We start from the raw sequence: 17530 nt of genomic DNA on the forward strand, positions 1-17530 counted from the left end.
TACTGTGTCATTTTTTCTATCTTCCTCGCTCTCATCAACAGTTAAATCCTCTCCTCTCCTACGGCTTTGTAGTTGAGCACAGTTTTCCCAACATGTCTTACTGCGCTCCGTTTCTTCCTGCACTCAGTGATCCATTTGGAGGGACAGAACCCTGCTGAGCCCTAACCTCATCTACGGGGAGAAAGACAGTGTGACTCATAACCAATTAACCAATGTTCACTGCAGATGCACAAAAACGACAGCCTCTTCAGTGGTGCTGTTAAAATCTTTCAGGGATCCTATAGTAATCTCTAGGTATAATCTCTATGACAGAACTAGAATGCTATACCTTTCTATTTGAGATGCCTTTTTTCAGTGACCCTTTCGCTTATAGTGCAAAGGTGAACCCTGTGACAGTGTTACTTTAATAAGGTGTGACTGTCCTAGTGTTTTTAACTAGGCGCTATTGTTCAGTGTTTCTGTACATGAGAAATACAAGCAGCACAGTTTATACTTGTGTAAGTTCTGCTGTATGCTTTGGGCAGAAACTTCAGTCAGCTGCTAAATAAAGTAATCACCGGCAATCCCCTCTGGGTTTGCTGGAGAAATCGGTTTCTGTTTTACTAGTTTTTTATTTTATTTCTGTATTAAAGAGTGTTTAAAGCACAGCGTAGATTAATGCATCCTTTGAATCAAGAATTTATCCCGTCGAGGAACACTACAAAATAAATATTTTCGTTAGAGACATGCTGTGATGTGTAACTACATATATAAACAATATCACATTTATTTTTCTGTATGTGGATACTCACAGGTTCGCCTGGTTGCCCTCGTGGCCCAACAGGTCCATTAGATCCCTAAAATAAAAGGAAGGACACACATTCGACACAGATTTTGTGTGCCTTTCTTACTCAACCTTAGGCAGGGATACATTTATATCCCCAGAGACATAATCTGTGGAAATAGCTCATTAAAGAAATTCACTGCCTGACAGATAAGGCTCAACTATCTTTGAGCAAAGACTAATAGACCGCCCTCTCAAACCTTACCCGCCAGCTTGCATAAATGGATACTATCCTGACAGAGCTTCTATCTTTCATATTTTCAATTCTATTGCAGGGTTGTATTAGCTAGCTTTTTTATGTATTTTGCAAACGTAGTTACCAAATGAACTCAGGCTAGCCAAGTGGAAATAAAAAAGGCAGGAAGTTATAATATAGACCTTTCATCTACTGTGAAGTCTGCTTCAATATGTCCTGGTTAACTGAATAAATGGTTTTATTTAATGCTCTGTGAAGACCTTCCCTTTAACTTTCCATAACAGAAAAATTAGAAAAACTATTTTCAGCGTGAAATTAAATTTTGAGAGGCATTGCACACTTACCCTCTCTCCTGGTTCCCCCACAGGCCCCTGAGGACCAAGCTTTCCTCTGTCCCCCTACAAGAAAAAAGCATTAGCGACAAGCCGCAAGATGTTTAGGTATGTTCTGTTTATAGCGAATGTTTTTTTTAGTGCACCCTGTCATCACAGAAGTCACAACAACCATCACGGTCACATAATGGAAATAAACATCTGCTATACGACGTGTAAGGTATTCATGCATGCTATGTTATCATGTTGGTGTCTGAATGACTAAGTGCTTGAAGTACAGTGACTGTATCAAGTAGCCAAATGTAACTCACTCTGTGCCCCTTGTTTCCTGGGAGACCTGGGAGGCCGTCAAAACCCCTGTCGCCCTGCAAAGTAATAGAGAACCAAGTGCATTAAACCCTGAAACACACACATATGGTAATGTGTAAACATTAGCAGAATTGTAGTGAAAGTCTCCCCTGGCAGAGCCTCCCATCTGCTCAGAGTGTGCATCGGGAAGAGAAAGTGTGAAGATTAGCTGTAGGTCTGCTAAAATGCTTGCTTTGACTGATAAAGACTCTGCTGTTCTGTCAGACACATCAGGGAAGACTGAGTTATTTGCTAAGCGCTTCCTGCAGCTCTTATATATTGAGTTGCCTTGTTGTCAGTAACGTATAATAAGCTGGGGGACACTCGACACCTAAAGGCTTACCCTTGCAAGTGGAGATAGTTTGTTATTGTTTAAGACCTCGCCACCTAAACATGTGTGTTACTGTGTTCATGGAAATAGGACAATGAATTCAAGTAAAGTTAACAGGAACAACAATAATATCATCCTACAACTTACAATGCAGCATTCACACAAACACACAATCTAAACGAGATTGTAGAAGAGCCAAATGTGTGTGTACTGGGTGTAGCTCATTTGAAGGGCAGTTCAGTATAATTACAAAAAGCTCACCTTTGTGCCAGTTTCACCTGGAGCGCCACGACCACCGTCCGCTCCAGCACGGCCCTATGAGATACAACATCCAGATCTGATTCACCGTAGGCCACTCTACACTACAATATACTTTTTACACAAACTGTAGACATAAATGTTTTCAGCACTTAAATGTCCAATATTTAAGATATCTCACCCTCTTGCCTGGCCTCCCATTAATTCCAGGGGAGCCTGGCAACCCGCGTGGTCCCTTCATGACAAATGAAGAGAGCAAGACAAATAGGAAAAGGTGTTAAAAGGAAGGCAAGAGGACAAATGGAAATCAATACCATGACAAAAAAGATAAAGAGGCTATAATCCAAGGTAGGCGTGAGGTAAAAATTATGTCTAGTCTTACAGCAGAGCCACTTTCTCCACGTTCTCCTTTGAGCCCAGAGGAACCTGGATCACCCTGGGAAATAAAAGGTCATGCATGACATGACAAAAAGGGGAAACTCAACTTTTTCAAATGTATATACGCGTATACAAACATACTCCTCAAATATAGACCCAAACCTAAAAATTAAGAATGAACTGAAAATAAATCATCTAAAAATTGTTTCATTTTTCCATCTCTTGTTTTTTTTTTTGGTTGTTTTTTGGGTTTTTTTTTTTTTTTTTTTTTGGAAATACAGACAAATTTCTCAATTTAAATATACAGAGCAAGCGTAATGATGAGGTTAGGGTGGGAATGAGAGACATGAGATTGAGCTTGGTCAGAAAGAGTTTAAAGCTGGGGGTAGAGGACGTAGGAGCCCTTGAGATATGATGCAAATTTGATAAAGGTCAGAGAGAGAGATTCATACCAATGGGCCCGGTCGCCCTGTAAGACCAAGCGGGCCTGGAGGCCCCCTGAGTGACATCTGAAAGAAAAACAACATTATGCTTTATTTAAGCTAAAGAAGATACCTACTGACTTGCTACATGCTACAAAATATTCTGATGGAGAACTAAATCTCAGTATGCAGTAATGTTGTATTGTGAATTTGCTTCTTTGAACTATACCTTGGCCTGTTGCAATATAGCTTGTGCTTGGGCCTGCTGGGGGGACACCACTGGCCCCTTCTGGGAATCACCTCCAAACTGAAACTGGAGGCAATGACAAGCAGAAGTCACTACTCACTGCAGATTTCCCAAGCATAAAGCTAGTTCAGTCACACAGCCCCCCCTTGTGGTCTCACCACTACACCACATGTGGAAAAAGTGTACTCTTTGTGCGTTTGCTGGGCATGTTTCAGTGTGTTTAAGGTCTTACTGGTAGCATTAACAGTGTTCCTGGAGGGCCTGGAATCCCATCAGCCCCGGAAAGACCAGGTCGTCCTGGGGGACCCTGAAAAGTGAAGACAGGAAAGGGATGAAAAATAGCTTGGCATCAAGCATAAGAGTGAGTGAGTGAGCTTGAGAGAGTAGAGATTGAGAGAATTTTAAGAAGATGGGTTTTGTTTTTAAGATTAGGGGTTAAAATGTCACAAGATCCAGTTGTGACTTAGCTTGTGAAATGAATGCAAGTCAAGAAGATGTCCTGTGAAATCATGAAAGTTCTATGGTGTGTACAGCATATCACTGGGAAAAAGTAAGAGAAACACTTGGAAGCTAGATGAAGAAAAAAAAATGTTGCTCTGTTTCTACAGCTTGTCTCACAAACACACACATGCACATCCACACACAAGACTTTACATTCTGTATACACATTGTGTGAGTTGTTTTATATTTTCTGACTACCGAATGAATATTTTAATAAATCAATGATATTTTTCCAAATGTTGCCTTTAGTCTTGAATTTTTAAACCATTTCCAACAGTGACAAATAATTAGAAATATTTACAATTGTGTTATATCAAGGGTAAATAATTTTGCTTATAACAACACGCTCAGAATAGCCAATAAAATAAGTGTTAATGATTTGCTGAAGTATATGTCGACAAAGTGGACTTGAGTAAGTGTTATATAGTGCATTAAAGATAATGTCCGTGTAAGTCTATGTCAAAGCATGGCAAAACGCTGGAGCACAAACATCAGTAGAGTATCACCATAATGCTTTTCACATCTTCATTTGTAATACTTAGAATAAAAGTTAAGCTATCCAAAAGCATTATATGTGATAAGTAAAGATCTGATAAGTAATCTGTGAAGAAGAAGGGTTGTTGCATTTGCATTAGGCTATTAAAATAATCCAGTAAATAGTCTATTGCTACAAAAGTGTCAAATTATCCTGTGATAGGAATAAATGCAATACTAAATAACTGTTCAGCTGCAGTTCCTCAAAAGATCAAGCCAAGGTGAACACTAAGGTGGAGGAATGTTGTTAGTGCTGCTTGTCAGTTTGCCTTTGTGGCATTAAGATTCAGGTGTGACTGCAAGATAATTTTCCTTCGTGGTTGCAGTAGCATTTATTCATCCACTCAATTTGTTTTTTTTCTGCTACTAGGAAATCACAGAGCATCTGCTGGTGTCTCTGTATGTAATTTGGCATATTTTCTATGATGAATCATAGACAACAACATTTGTGAGCCAAAATGAATCCCTGAACTCCTGCAGGTTCATTTCAGCAAGCCAGGACATCTTGATCCTGCTGATGTGTTTCACATTAAGGTCACAGTTAAATTCAGAGTTGAGTCTCACAGGTGATGGAAAAGACTGAGGTCAAACTAATTCACCCTACATTTAACGAGTGAACCCAAGTCCTAAACCTCACTCACCAAGTCACCGGGATCTCCCCTGGGTCCTGGAGGTCCTACTGGACCAGCTGGTCCAGGAGACCCCTGTGGAAGATACATTTAGTCCATATTTGCTTACATAAACGCAATAATCGTTTAATCGCTAATCGGGCATATATGTCAATTCTACATACTAACTACTGTTCAAAAACAAACAATGTCTAACACTGAAAATCTCAGCATTTTGCACCTCATCTGAAAAGTTCAGGTGGAATTTGTTTACCTCTGGCCCTGGTAGCCCTGGGGGTCCTTTCACTATTGTACCCTAGAAAAACATGGAGAGTATCAAGTTATTTTCCATACTCATAGCCAAACTACTAGCCTATTCATTAAAAGTCTGTAACAGTTCACCGGTTCATGAATAGCTGGCTCTCCCTTCTGGCCTTTCTCTGCTCTGAGGTTACCCTGAGGAGGGGTAAAAGATGAATAGATGCGGACTGTCAGAAATCACTTAACACAGGCAACTGAAAACATCACCACTCACTTGATGTATGAGGTCACTGTGAGATTTACCTCTCCATCCCATGTCTGAGCCCTTTCCCGCTCTGCAAAGTCAAAGCCATCCTCGTACATTTCATACTCCTCATACTCTAACTCTGTATCATTCTTGAAATCCTCATATTCAAGAATCTGTTAAGGAATAACAAACTATTAGCGACTGGTGTAGTGAAAACCAAATAACCTCACAGTGTTTCTATGCTGTGCTGAAGACATTTCTTGCGTTTGCGTTTAACCTACCTCATATTCAGTAACATTTGGGCCGACTGTTACTGTGGAAACTGAGAGATTATGATAAAGGTCTTCTAAAAGGTCATCTTCATACTCTTCCACCACTGGTTCCCTTACAGGTGTGTCCTCCTGCAGGCGAGCACACAGACTTAAGTGAGTCAGAGCAGACATTAACCAGGCGGCACTGGGCATGTCTCTGTGCCGCGCACTGCCTAATAAAAACACTGCATTGTACCACATGGATGTTAGCAAAACAGGTGGATTATATGGGAGTACACTGGTTAACCAAGATAAAAGCTTACAGGTGTGCAGTTAATTACAGTGTTTACAGTGTTATTAATTGACAGACTACATCACATTCATGTGACAGCATGAGAGAGGCTGCTGCAGCAACAGAAACAGTGTGAGTGTGACAAATTAGTTTATGTGCAAATTATAAACAGACAAATACATAGTGGTGGTAAGTGATTGCGGAGGTGAGAGGAGGAAGAGGTGCTCTCTAAATATTAGGGGAGTGATTGGTTAGAGCTGCAAATAGTGGGAGGGATTGGAACGGACAGCATCTACAGGCAAATTTGTCTACCTCCTCGGTAACCTTTGACACGGGCAATGTCCTAGGTATGAAAGTAGAGGCTTCAGTTGTGAAGTCAGGTTCATGTGTTGGTATCTCCGTGAAGGTCTTGTAGAAAACATCAGTTGGAATGGTAGTTTCTAGGGTACTCTTAATATCTGGCAACTTAGTTGCGTGAAAAGTTTCCTGGGTTTGATATGGAGGAAGTGTTGTGGAAACTCTAAGGAAGCCTTCCTCCAGAGCTTCCTCTTCGTGTTTTTTCTTTCTGGATCCCCTCTTGCCCTTGCCCTTGCCTCTACGTTTGCCTTTAGAGCCTTTATCCCTCTTCTTTTTGTCCTTTTTTCCTTTCTTCTCCTTTTTGGGGGCCTCCTTTGGTTCAGATGGCTGGTCACTTTGCATCAAGGCATCAGACCCATATTGGGAGGTCTTTTATGAAAAAGTAGAATGCAAGATGAGGACACAGATGGAGGATGGAGAAAAAAACAAACACTGCTGTAAATGAAAATGATAGAAATAGCCTGCTTCAGGAAAGCCAAGAAATGTAATCAGGTCCCATGACACCCTTACAGATGCCCACTGTAAGTTCCAATGAGCTGATAAAAGCCTGACACAAAATATGAAATGAGAAGGAATACACAAATATAGATTCTAAAAAAACACATTTACTTGATATTTACTTGTGTGCTTAGAGGTCACAGTGCCTTTAATGCTACAAATTTGTTAATTATATGCAAAAAGTATTCTCTACTAAGTGAACAAATGTGAAAGACTGCACCCCCCACAGCAGCCGTAGTCTCTCATGTTGCCCCTTGGGAAAATTAAGTGCCCACCCCTGCTCCAGACTGACGTCCGTTACATGTCAGTGTTAGGAATGGCCCCTGCCTGAAAATGATGTTGTAGGCAAAGTCTGTAAAAGACATCAGCGGCATGAATTAGATCCACTTTTAAACAAGCTCAGCGTGTAAGGGAGAATGATGGGAAGTAGGTCAGTGAAGTGACAGATGCTGACATATTCTGGACTCAAGAGTTCATTGCTCAGCTGTAGCGCTTTAAAAGCCAGCTGGATGACTATCGAAATGGACACACAGTCCCATTAATGAACCGTTCTTACATGATCATCAGTGGCTTGGCTCAACAAGTTGTGCACTCATAATTTTTTCACCTATGTTCATGTGGCATACGCACAAAAAATAGACAAACACAGAAAACATTGCGTGTGGTTCATGAAACCCACACATACAGCTGCTTCCTTCCTTTCATCTTATCTCTATCTTTCATACAGCACCAAAGACATATACAGTAATTTATGTCTATTACAGATACATCCCTTAAGGAAAGGAAGAGCTATTATATCATATTTGAGTTATGAGCTTCTGGCACTGTCTATTTTGCCAAAAGAGCATCTGACCATAGAACTGCTCCACTGCTGGCTGCATTTAAAAGAAGATACACTTACTTGCCCTATTCTGTGGTAATCGTCCAAGTCTCTTTTTAAAAGCCCTCAGAACCTTTGAAACATGTAGCTGTGTGCTTTTGCTTCTTTAACTGATTGGCTGTGAATTAAGTGTTTGGCAGTCAGAGAGACCTGCCATTAGGGCAAGAAGCAGAATTTCATAATACTGCTTAAGCATTAATACACAACGTTGGGCTACTATGAAAAAAAGACAATGACACAATATGTACAACATTTAAAAATTTCCAGGCCTTCATGTTCAGACAAAAACATAAGCCAGGATTCTACAGTTATTTAAGGTCACCAAAAGCTTGGCTTCACTGTAAAGTTTGAAGTGTCAAACATTTTTCCAGTAGGCATCACCTCCTCTCAATGGTAGTACTGACCTCCTGCAGGTTCAGAGCTTGGCTGTGATAGGGCAAAGCTGAGTCACAGTCTGGTATGTAGTTTACACAGTAGTTGGCAGCAGCCTCGCCGTCCTCCACAATCAGCAGTTGTTGAATATCTCCCTGAAAAAAATAATAAAAAATAAAGAAATCATGCAGCTGCTACTGCATGCTGAAATGACATTTGGGATGGAACAGAAAATAGAAATTAAACACTCCAACTTGACAGATGCTATGAAAACATCTGGCTACATTGCTAAATGTAAAGCAGAGTGTTGTAAAGGAGTGCCACAAAATGTCAGCAACCGTAAAATTGTTACTGACTATTGGACCTCTTTTTGGCCATAACCCCATGAGGGGCCCAAATGTGTGCACGAAACAGTCAAGCAGCTCTCTACCGCCGCCCCCCGTCGGGACCTTTCACTTCCCATCCTGCCCTGTGGGCAATGCCAGAGTGTATATATAGACACACAGAGAGACAGCATAGCTGTACCCTGCAGCACTGAACCCAGAGCCTTTTTTTGGCTTTAGCGGCCTTAAACGCAAGACAACTGTAAACTTCTATCAACATCATATTTCACATCAGTCCTTCTTGTACTGAAATTACAAGGTTAATTAGTTTATAATGCCAATGAATACTCATCATACAGATATTATCAAGAAAAATATCAAAAATAATGTTAAAATAAAATTATATAAGATATTTAAAATATTTAAGAAAATTTTATATTTTAACTATTTTTTGGCTGAGATCACAACATTTTAAAGGATGAATAAATACAAAAATAACAAACACAAGCTTCAATAGTAAAAGAATAGGAGCTGTGGGGCTAATTTCTTTGAGACATGGATCAGAGAGTAATTGACAAAAAAACACATTGCTGCCAGCCCCACAGGACAGTGGCTGATAAGGTTTTGATTGAATTAGTGATACAAATCTATGTAACTGACACGCTATAGCAAACATACTGCCTGGTGAAATGTGTCCAGGGACAGTTGGGCAACCATTTATAATAAATTAAGTTAGATTAAGCATTTGATTTTGTGGTAATTGTAGCCCCATTGTAATCTCTTTAATTAAGATTTAGCTGCCAGAGGTGAAATAAATCTAAACACATCACTTCTCCTTTACCCACCGCCTCATATTTCTTCCAGCACAACTCAAATCAGCAGTGCATGTCTATGCAAAGCCTTGATCATCGTGAACAAAACTGTAATCCTAGGAATGACTGTTCAAACAGTCATTTATGCTTTAATGTATTAAACATGAAAGGATTTGTTATCCATTTATCCCTTTTTTCTTCCTGTTTTGGCCAAAAGCCCATGTCAAGCAAAGAAAATTATTGCACTCTAAGGTGTGATAGAGAGAGAGAGAGAGTGAGAGCTGCAGGGAGATGGAGAGAGAGCGAGAGAAGGCAAAAAGGAGCTAATCCAATCTAATCCAATCTCAATTCAAGATCAAAGGAAATGCTTCCACAGACAAGTTTTCTTGTTTTTCTTGCCTAGCAGGAGCCCTCTCTTCTTGAAAAACACAGCAAGTGAGTGTTGCACCAAATCGTGTGTACGCTGCCATTCTTCATTAAGGTTGGGGCAAGGACATCTAAAGAGGCTATGTGAGGGTGTGTTGAAAAAGGAGTGCACCTCAGCTGAACCTGCAAATTTCCAGTGACGCCCAATCTTCTTTCATGTTGTCACACATGTCACTGTAGGCACAGGCTCATTAATGTTTAAAACTCCACTTCCCCCTGCCGTCTCATATAGGGTGTGTTGTGCCAGATAGCCAATAATCTTCACCAAATCACAAGTAACCAGGCCTTCTCTGTGGAGTTGTCCAGCCTTCGCCTAATCAGATTTCTTGTGTGAGTCATAATCTTGTGTGAGTGAAGGAGCTAGAATATAATAAGCGATCTCACTGCAATAAAACTGCATTTTGACACTAACAGATGCTCACGTCTAACCAAAAACATCTGACTATCATCAGCTATGAGTCATTAGCGAGACAAAATTAACTTTGACTTAAAGAGACTTTGATTAATACTTCTCTATTTTTTAATGGTAAATCTATGTATGCCTTTGGTAAGCATTTCAATAAAGCTAAACTTTAAAGATATGCTTGACAAAACTTTGTTTCAACATGCCTTACAAGCAGAGCCAAAAATATTTCTTATTTCCTGTACTAAGCGAGACAGAAAGAATCTGAATTTCCTAACAAATAAATACTGGGCTGGATTTTATCTGAGCAGTCAGCATGTTGGAGACATACAAATAGGGCACATAGCAGCCAAAAAGGAGTCCAGTCAGACCTAAAATTTGCTTTCCTATAAAGAGCAGGGTATGAATGCAAAACTTCTGCAGTCATTTGTAAGCAATCTGGAAGCAATAGAGACATTAGTGGCTGACCAAAGTCCCCATGCTCCCACGCTGATCTCCCACGGTGGGAGAACTGGGCTGGAACACTGACCTCCTCCCCAGAACCAGGGTCTGGCAACAGGGGGCCAAAGGTCAGCCTACTTAATTTTTTTCCCCTGTGGCACCAGCCTCACCCAAGGTGTACAACTTTGATAATCAGATAACATATGTGAGAAATGTGTCTTTTATCGTCACTTGTATCAACAAAAATATAAAGTTGAACAAATTATTTTGGGTTACTTAACGCTCTACAGCAAACAAGATTTAAAGACTCTGATAGACTAAGCTGATTGCACACTTCCTTACACGTGACCACAAAAATTGCATGTATTAAAGTAAAGGATGGATCTGATTAAGGATGGTCTGAAGAGTATTAGTCATCACCACAAATTTGGTATCATCATCATAACTTTTCACAAACGAAGACGAATAAGAGCATGGGAGTGTTTTTGGAGCGAAGCCAGAGATTAAATAGTCTCCATTGCTTCTGAACAGGGAAATTTATAGAGCCCACAAGGAGACACATTTCTTAACTGAAGTGGGGATATAAAATAATTTAACAACTGAAATGCCTGAGAGGAAAGGGTAGGAAGGAAAAAAGGAGTGACTTACAACATGAGATGGTCAACTAGATTATCGCACAGGAAAGATTAAAAAACGTATGGACAGGGTTAAGGAATTAGTTATTGATTATATATGAGGAAATCTGTTTCTATTGGTCAAAAAAAAAAAAGACAGAGTGAAGTTAACCCTTCCTCTGGATGTTCATAATTTCAGATGCAGTCTTCCTTTTTGCAGACTGTCGCTGATGGAGAAGGAAAACTATTTTATTAACCAAACTATATAACTTATACCTCTACTAAAATTAACATCTTATACCTTCTCTTTTTTAAGTTTTTTTCTTGCTCCATCGCTGAATAGAGACAAAGCCCTGGCGATATAGCAGGGGAAGGGGCTTGAGCCCATCTCTATTTTATGCTGTGGATGAGAGACTTAGAGTGGAGCTTCATTGGGAATGACAATGGGGCAGGGGTTGTGTATTGTTATGGAAAGCACAGAATTATTTATGACAAAACAGAGGAATAAAAAAAAACACAAGTTTTTTTTTTGTTATGGGTTTCTTTTTTGGCTTCTCCTTTTTTCCATGCATATTGATACATGTGAACAAATCTTTGTAACTGAACAAGGATTAAATCACCAGCTGTTTCAGGTAGATATATGCTGGCAACCCCCCCTCAAGAAATGCATAATTATTGGATTTGAGGTGGGCTTGATTAAACTGGTCATATCTCCTTTCTACTTCCTCTGAAACACATTTCTTTTTATCTTTTTTCTGTTCAATAGCACTTGATTAATATTAGTGCCCTGTCATCACAGGCTGAAATGAATGCTATATTGTGGCAGACAGACAGGTAGATAGACTCATCTTAGGCATTAAAGAGCTAAATTGGTATTAGTATGAAACATTAAGAAGTTCGAGAGGCTCACAAACACGAACAACTCGTGCAAATGAAAACAAGGTCATCTTGTCAGATCATTCAATGTGCCCTGCATCCATCCATCCATCCATCCATCTTCATCCGTTTTATCCGGGGCCGGGTCGCGGGGGCAGCAGCCTAAGCAAAGAGGCCCAGACCTCCCTCTCCCCAGCCACCTCCTCCAGCTCATCCGGGGGAACACCAAGGTGTTCCCAGGCCAGCCGAGAGATATAATCTCTCCAGCGTGTCCTGGGTCTGCCCCGGGGCCTCCTCCCGGTGGGACATGCCTGGAACACCTCACCCAGGAGGCGCCCAGGGGGCATCCTTGTCAGATGCCCAAACCACCTCAGCTGGCTCCTTTCGACGTGGAGCAGCAACGGCTCTACTCTGAGCCCCTCCCGGATGGCCGAACTTCTCACCCTATCTCTAAGGGAGATGCCAGCCACCCTTCGGAGGAAGCTCATTTCCGCCGCTTGTATCCGCGATCTCGTCCTTTCGGTCACTACCCACAGCTCGTGGCCATAGGTGAGGGTAGGGACATAGATCGACCGGTAAATTGAGAGCTTCACTTTTACACTCAGCTCCCTCTTCACCACGACGGACCGGTGCAGCGTCTGCATTACTGCAGCTGCAGCCCCAATCCGTCTGTCGATCTCCGGCTCCCTTCTCCCATCACTCGCGAACAAGACCCCGAGATACTTGAACTCCTCCACTTGGGGCAGGACCTCATCCCCGACCCGGAGTGGGCACTCCACCCTTTTCCGGCTGAGAACCATGGCCTCAGATTTGGAGGTGCTGATCCTCATTCCCGCTGCTTCACACTCGGCTGCGAACCGCTCCAGTGCGAGCTGGAGGCCCTCACCCGATGAAGCCAACAGAACCACATCATCCGCAAAAATCAGAGATGAGATCCTGAGGCCACCAAAGCGAAAGCCCTCCGCCACTTGGCTGCGCCTAGAAATCCTGTCCATAAAAATTATGAACAGAACCGGTGACAAAGGGCAGCCCTGGCGGAGCCCATCACCCACCGGGAACGAGTCCGACTTATTGCCGGCAATGCGAACCAAGCTCTTGCAACGGTTGTATAGGGATCGAATGGCCCGTAGCAATGGGCCAGACACCCCATACTCCCGCAACACCTCCCACAGGACACCCCGAGGGACACGGTCGAATGCCTTCTCCAAGTCCACAAAACACATGTAGACTGGTTGGGCAAACTCCCATGCACCCTCAAGTATCCTCGAGAGGATGAAGAGCTGGTCCAGTGTTCCGCGACCAGGACGAAAACCGCATTGTTCCTCCTGCATCAGAGGTTCGACTAGCGGACGAACTCTCCTTTCCAGCACCCTGGCATAGACTTTCCCGGGGAGGCTGAGGAGTGTGATCCCCTTGTAGTTGGAACACACCCTCCGGTCCCCCTTCTTAAAGATGGGGACCACCACCCCGGTCTGCCAATCCACGGGTACTGCCCCTGATCTCCACGCAACATTGCAGAGGCGTGTCAACCAGGACAGCCCTACAACATCCAGAGCCTTCAGGAACTCGGGGCGGACCTCATCAACACCAGGGGCTCTGCCACCAAGGAGTTGTTTAACTGCCTCAGTGACCTCGCCCCCGGAAATTGGCGGGTCATTCCCCTCATCCCCAGACTCTGCTTCCTCCTCGGAAGACGCGTCAGTGGGATTAAGGAGGTCCTCGAAGTATTCCTTCCACCGCCTGACAATTTTCTCAGTCGACGTCAGCAGCGCTCCGCCAGCACTGTACACAGTGCAGGTAGAGCACCGCTTTCCCCTCCTGAGACGCCTGACGGTTTGCCAGAACCTCTTCGAGGCAGTCCGAAAGTCTTTTTCCATGGCCTCTCCGAACTCCTCCCACACCCGAGTTTTTGCTTCAGCCACTGCCCGAGCCGCATTCCGCTTGGCCTGTCGATACCTGTCGGCTGCCTCCGGAGTCCCACAGGCTAACCAAGCTCGATAGGACTCCTTCTTCAGCCTGGTGGCTCCCTTCACCTCTGGTTTGCACTGCATATCAGTGAAACTAGATACTTGTATACCTCAATAAATTAATGCACAAAGAATACACACTTGATAGGAATTGACTGCATGGTTTGCCTCAAGTAACTCTGGGATGCAATGTTTTGCCCAAGAACATTTTAGCATGTGGAGACTAGAGGAACAATTCATAGCCAACATAAAAATAATCTATTCAAACTTTTATTTTTTGTCTGCTTAAACAGATGTGCAGAAATGTTGAGTGAATACTAAAAAACTCCAAAACAAACAAATTTTAAAAAAACAAACAGAAAATTGTACTGCCTGAAAAACTATAGAAACATTTAGATTTGAGCTTATTTTTTCATAATGCCTTACCTCAAATATTTCTTCATCCAGCAGCCGTGTCCCAAACACAGTGACACCCTCTGTGCTGACTACAGCATTGTCCCCTCGCAGCAGTTCCACGGTCTCTACTTTCTTGCAATCCAAGTAAAGGGTCACAGTTTTATCCTGCACACTATAGGCTATCCGGTGCCATCTGAAAGAAACAAAGATAAAGGGAAACTTAACACACTTTGGGCTTGAGGTATAAGCTTTGTCTGTTTAAGGTTTAAGAAAGTTGTTGCAAATGCAGTTAATGTCATTTACGCTGGTGCGCTGGTTTGATCTACCAAACACACAAATCACCTTCACTCTAAATTTTAATAGGTCTTATGCAGAAGATATCAGCCCTCAAACTACCCACTTTCCATCAGCAAAGTTGACCTTCTTGAAAATGGGGTACAGTTCTGGTGCTGGCTGCCCATCCTGATCCTCATATAGGAAGACAGGTGACCGGCCTACTTCGAGCCCCAGCTGTTGTACTCCCTGGTCATCATACAGCGAAAGCAGGAAGAACTGGGAGCCCTCTTTAGCTCGCATGGTAGTCATCAGGGAGAAATTCTCAGGAAACGTGGTATCTGAAGGGAGAGAGGAAAGAACAGGAGAGAGAACAGGAGAGAGTTGATAAGTCATACAAGAGAGAGCACCCTCACTATAGTGACAACTGAGTAGAAATAATAATGGTTAAAACTATTGCCAATGAAAGCTGTCAGCCCAGGAGGAGCAGTACGTGCAGTTTGTTCATATCTCTCATGGTTTTGCTGAAACAAGCTGAGACACATTTGAGTGATTTCTGCTTGTTTCTTTGGAAAATTGCAAAGTTTCTTTCTTTATATTACATTGAAAAACAACTCTGTATAAGGTCTTGTAGGAAAAAAAATAGCCCATTACCAGGGAAGAGCTGTTTGGTGGGAGCACTGAGCTGGATCTTTTTGATCCTGTAGGCCAGGTCTGTCTCCTCTGTGTCTCTCCTGCTGGTGCAGAGACCAGCCTCCAAGGACACCCCCTCCATATTCTCTGACAGCTTCAGCATTTGCAGAACATCGATGGAATCAGCTGGAAGTGAAAGAAAAGAAAAGAAATTAGCCATCCGTCTATAGTTCTACATCAGATAAAACAATTTAGTGGGTTTTTGTTTCTCATAAACTGAAGCTAATTTTCTCTCTTTCAACAAGGTGATGTTAACTTGCCTGACTTCCATATTTTATCTTTATTTCTGTATTCTTGTATAAAGAACTATAATAAACATGCTGAGTGGAGGTTGTGTTTTTGCTTGTCACTTTAAAACTTAAATTCTGCCAGTGTGACAGTACTTTTGTGTCTGGCTGAGTTAAGTGCTGGTTGCTACCAAGCTGAAAGGCAGGGTTTAATGAGGCTGGAAGCTTGTTTGAAAGTGTGGAGCCTTCCTGCTTCCTAGGAGTCGGAAGAGAAAAGCTCCTCTGAGATGTGGCGGCAGGTGGCCAGACTACTGTGGGTGTTATTATAGGACTGGGGTAGTACAAAGCCTAACCATAATCCTGCTCTAGCACACCTGGCAGCTGACACCTGCACACCACTGACCGTGCAGCAGCTAGCAGCAATATGCCCCCCATCTTGTTTATCACACTGAACAATTCACTGGTTTAAATTAGTTCATCAGTGATTCATTACTTAAACATATTTAAGTAAGATATCTAATTTTAATATTAATTTTTTTTCTGAAAAATGTAACATCTATGGTAACGGGGTGACACTTCTTTTATTCCCATGAAATTCCCTTTGCACTTATCTGAACAATAGACAAAGAAATCAGATTAATACCATGACGGTACCTGATCACAGTAAAATGACTCATTCCAAAGCTGTTGAAATCTAAATGGACTAAACTTCATTACCACATCAAGCAAGAAAAATCTTGAAAAATAAGAATTTGTTTTCATGTAAACGCATATATTATTAAATTGTACTTATTTGCAATAAGCAGAGCAACTTTTGGCCTGACGGATATGAAATGTACTCCAGTATAAAGTCTCTCTCATTATAATGAGCCTGTGCTGTATTTGCAGTATGCTGTTCGTGTAATTTTAGATGTTCCGCTGATAAAATGCTGCTATGAGCATTAGCCAGGATCAGAGCTTTGTGTGCAGCCAGTCCCCCACCAGCTGCTAGAAAGAGCCACTCAGCACTTAGCATTCCAGGCATCTGAAATGAGGATCCTAAACCCAAATTGCCTCCTGAAGCTCTTGTCCCGTGTACAGAACTCTCCTTTTATCTCCTTGTTAATTAAACATATGGAATGAGTTTACTGTTGTCCAGACAGTGCTTACTGAAAAAACACTGTGTTACATTTTATGCCATTATTTATTTGCATAGCATACATCCTTTATTCAAATCAGCTCTGAGAGCTCACCCTCTCAGAAAGCCAGCATGGCAACAGGGTTGTAAAGCTAGTAGCCAGGCTTGAACAATGTAAAACAAAAAGGACAGATCTAAAAGTGTTTAAGATCTCAAAGATTAAATATTGCATTTATGTTTTAAACAAGCTTTGTAAATTAAGTAGTTACAGAAGGTCCTATCTTCTTTCAACAGAAACTTTGCACTGTTATACTCCCACACACTGCCCACACTTATGACCTGATTGAGGACTGGCATTCCTTCCTGTTGCAAATTTCTGGTTGTGGTTTTCAGTTTCTCATATTCTCATATCTTTAGGGAGGCTGTGTTAGTGCATGTTATTTTCACTGTGCAACGTTTTAAGAGTTTTCCTCAATACTCAGCAAAATTATCAACAATAGTATCACAGAAATATGTTAGAGGTACCTGAGTTAACACTATAATTGTATTAATTTCATATTACCTTGTATGTCTTTTTGCTGCGTACAACCATCAGGTTGAAAAATAATGACAAATGGCTATTGGAAGTGTTAATATGTATGTAAACCTTACATGTACCATTACATATGTAATATTGCATTAATCAATTAATTTATTTATTTATTTCCTGCAAAAATACATTTATACTGATACTTATTAAATGACTTCATTATAACACACAGCTTCTCTTCTACCAAGCCCTGCACACTAACATCTATAGCCATAGTTACTATTGAAAATACACAAA

General features: G+C 41.7%; 1 protein-coding gene across 3 annotated transcripts in view; it reads right to left on the reverse strand.

Moving 5' to 3' along the window:
- Positions 1-17530, reverse strand: part of col5a3a (collagen, type V, alpha 3a) — a 48109-nt gene that overhangs the window by 22418 nt on the left and 8161 nt on the right. For 2 of the 3 annotated variants that reach the window (XM_085157157.1, XM_085157156.1), the window contains exons 2-20: positions 15322-15486; positions 14795-15008; positions 14425-14587; positions 8169-8291; positions 6342-6755; positions 5768-5887; positions 5543-5659; positions 5381-5434; positions 5253-5294; positions 5012-5074; positions 3568-3642; positions 3318-3401; positions 3119-3175; positions 2671-2724; positions 2470-2523; positions 2292-2345; positions 1663-1716; positions 1364-1417; positions 792-836 (exon numbers count right to left, since the gene is read on the reverse strand). In XM_085157157.1, coding sequence (XP_085013283.1) covers positions 792-836; positions 1364-1417; positions 1663-1716; positions 2292-2345; positions 2470-2523; positions 2671-2724; positions 3119-3175; positions 3318-3401; positions 3568-3642; positions 5012-5074; positions 5253-5294; positions 5381-5434; positions 5543-5659; positions 5768-5887; positions 6342-6755; positions 8169-8291; positions 14425-14587; positions 14795-15008; positions 15322-15486 — 2006 coding nt within the window. The remainder of the gene's footprint in view (positions 1-791; positions 837-1363; positions 1418-1662; positions 1717-2291; positions 2346-2469; positions 2524-2670; positions 2725-3118; positions 3176-3317; positions 3402-3567; positions 3643-5011; positions 5075-5252; positions 5295-5380; positions 5435-5542; positions 5660-5767; positions 5888-6341; positions 6756-8168; positions 8292-14424; positions 14588-14794; positions 15009-15321; positions 15487-17530) is intronic. The other variant, XM_085157158.1, reaches the window with a different exon arrangement.

Source organism: Neolamprologus multifasciatus, chromosome 4, assembly GCF_963576455.1.
Source record: "Neolamprologus multifasciatus chromosome 4, fNeoMul1.2, whole genome shotgun sequence".
Classification (NCBI taxonomy): domain Eukaryota; kingdom Metazoa; phylum Chordata; class Actinopteri; order Cichliformes; family Cichlidae; genus Neolamprologus; species Neolamprologus multifasciatus.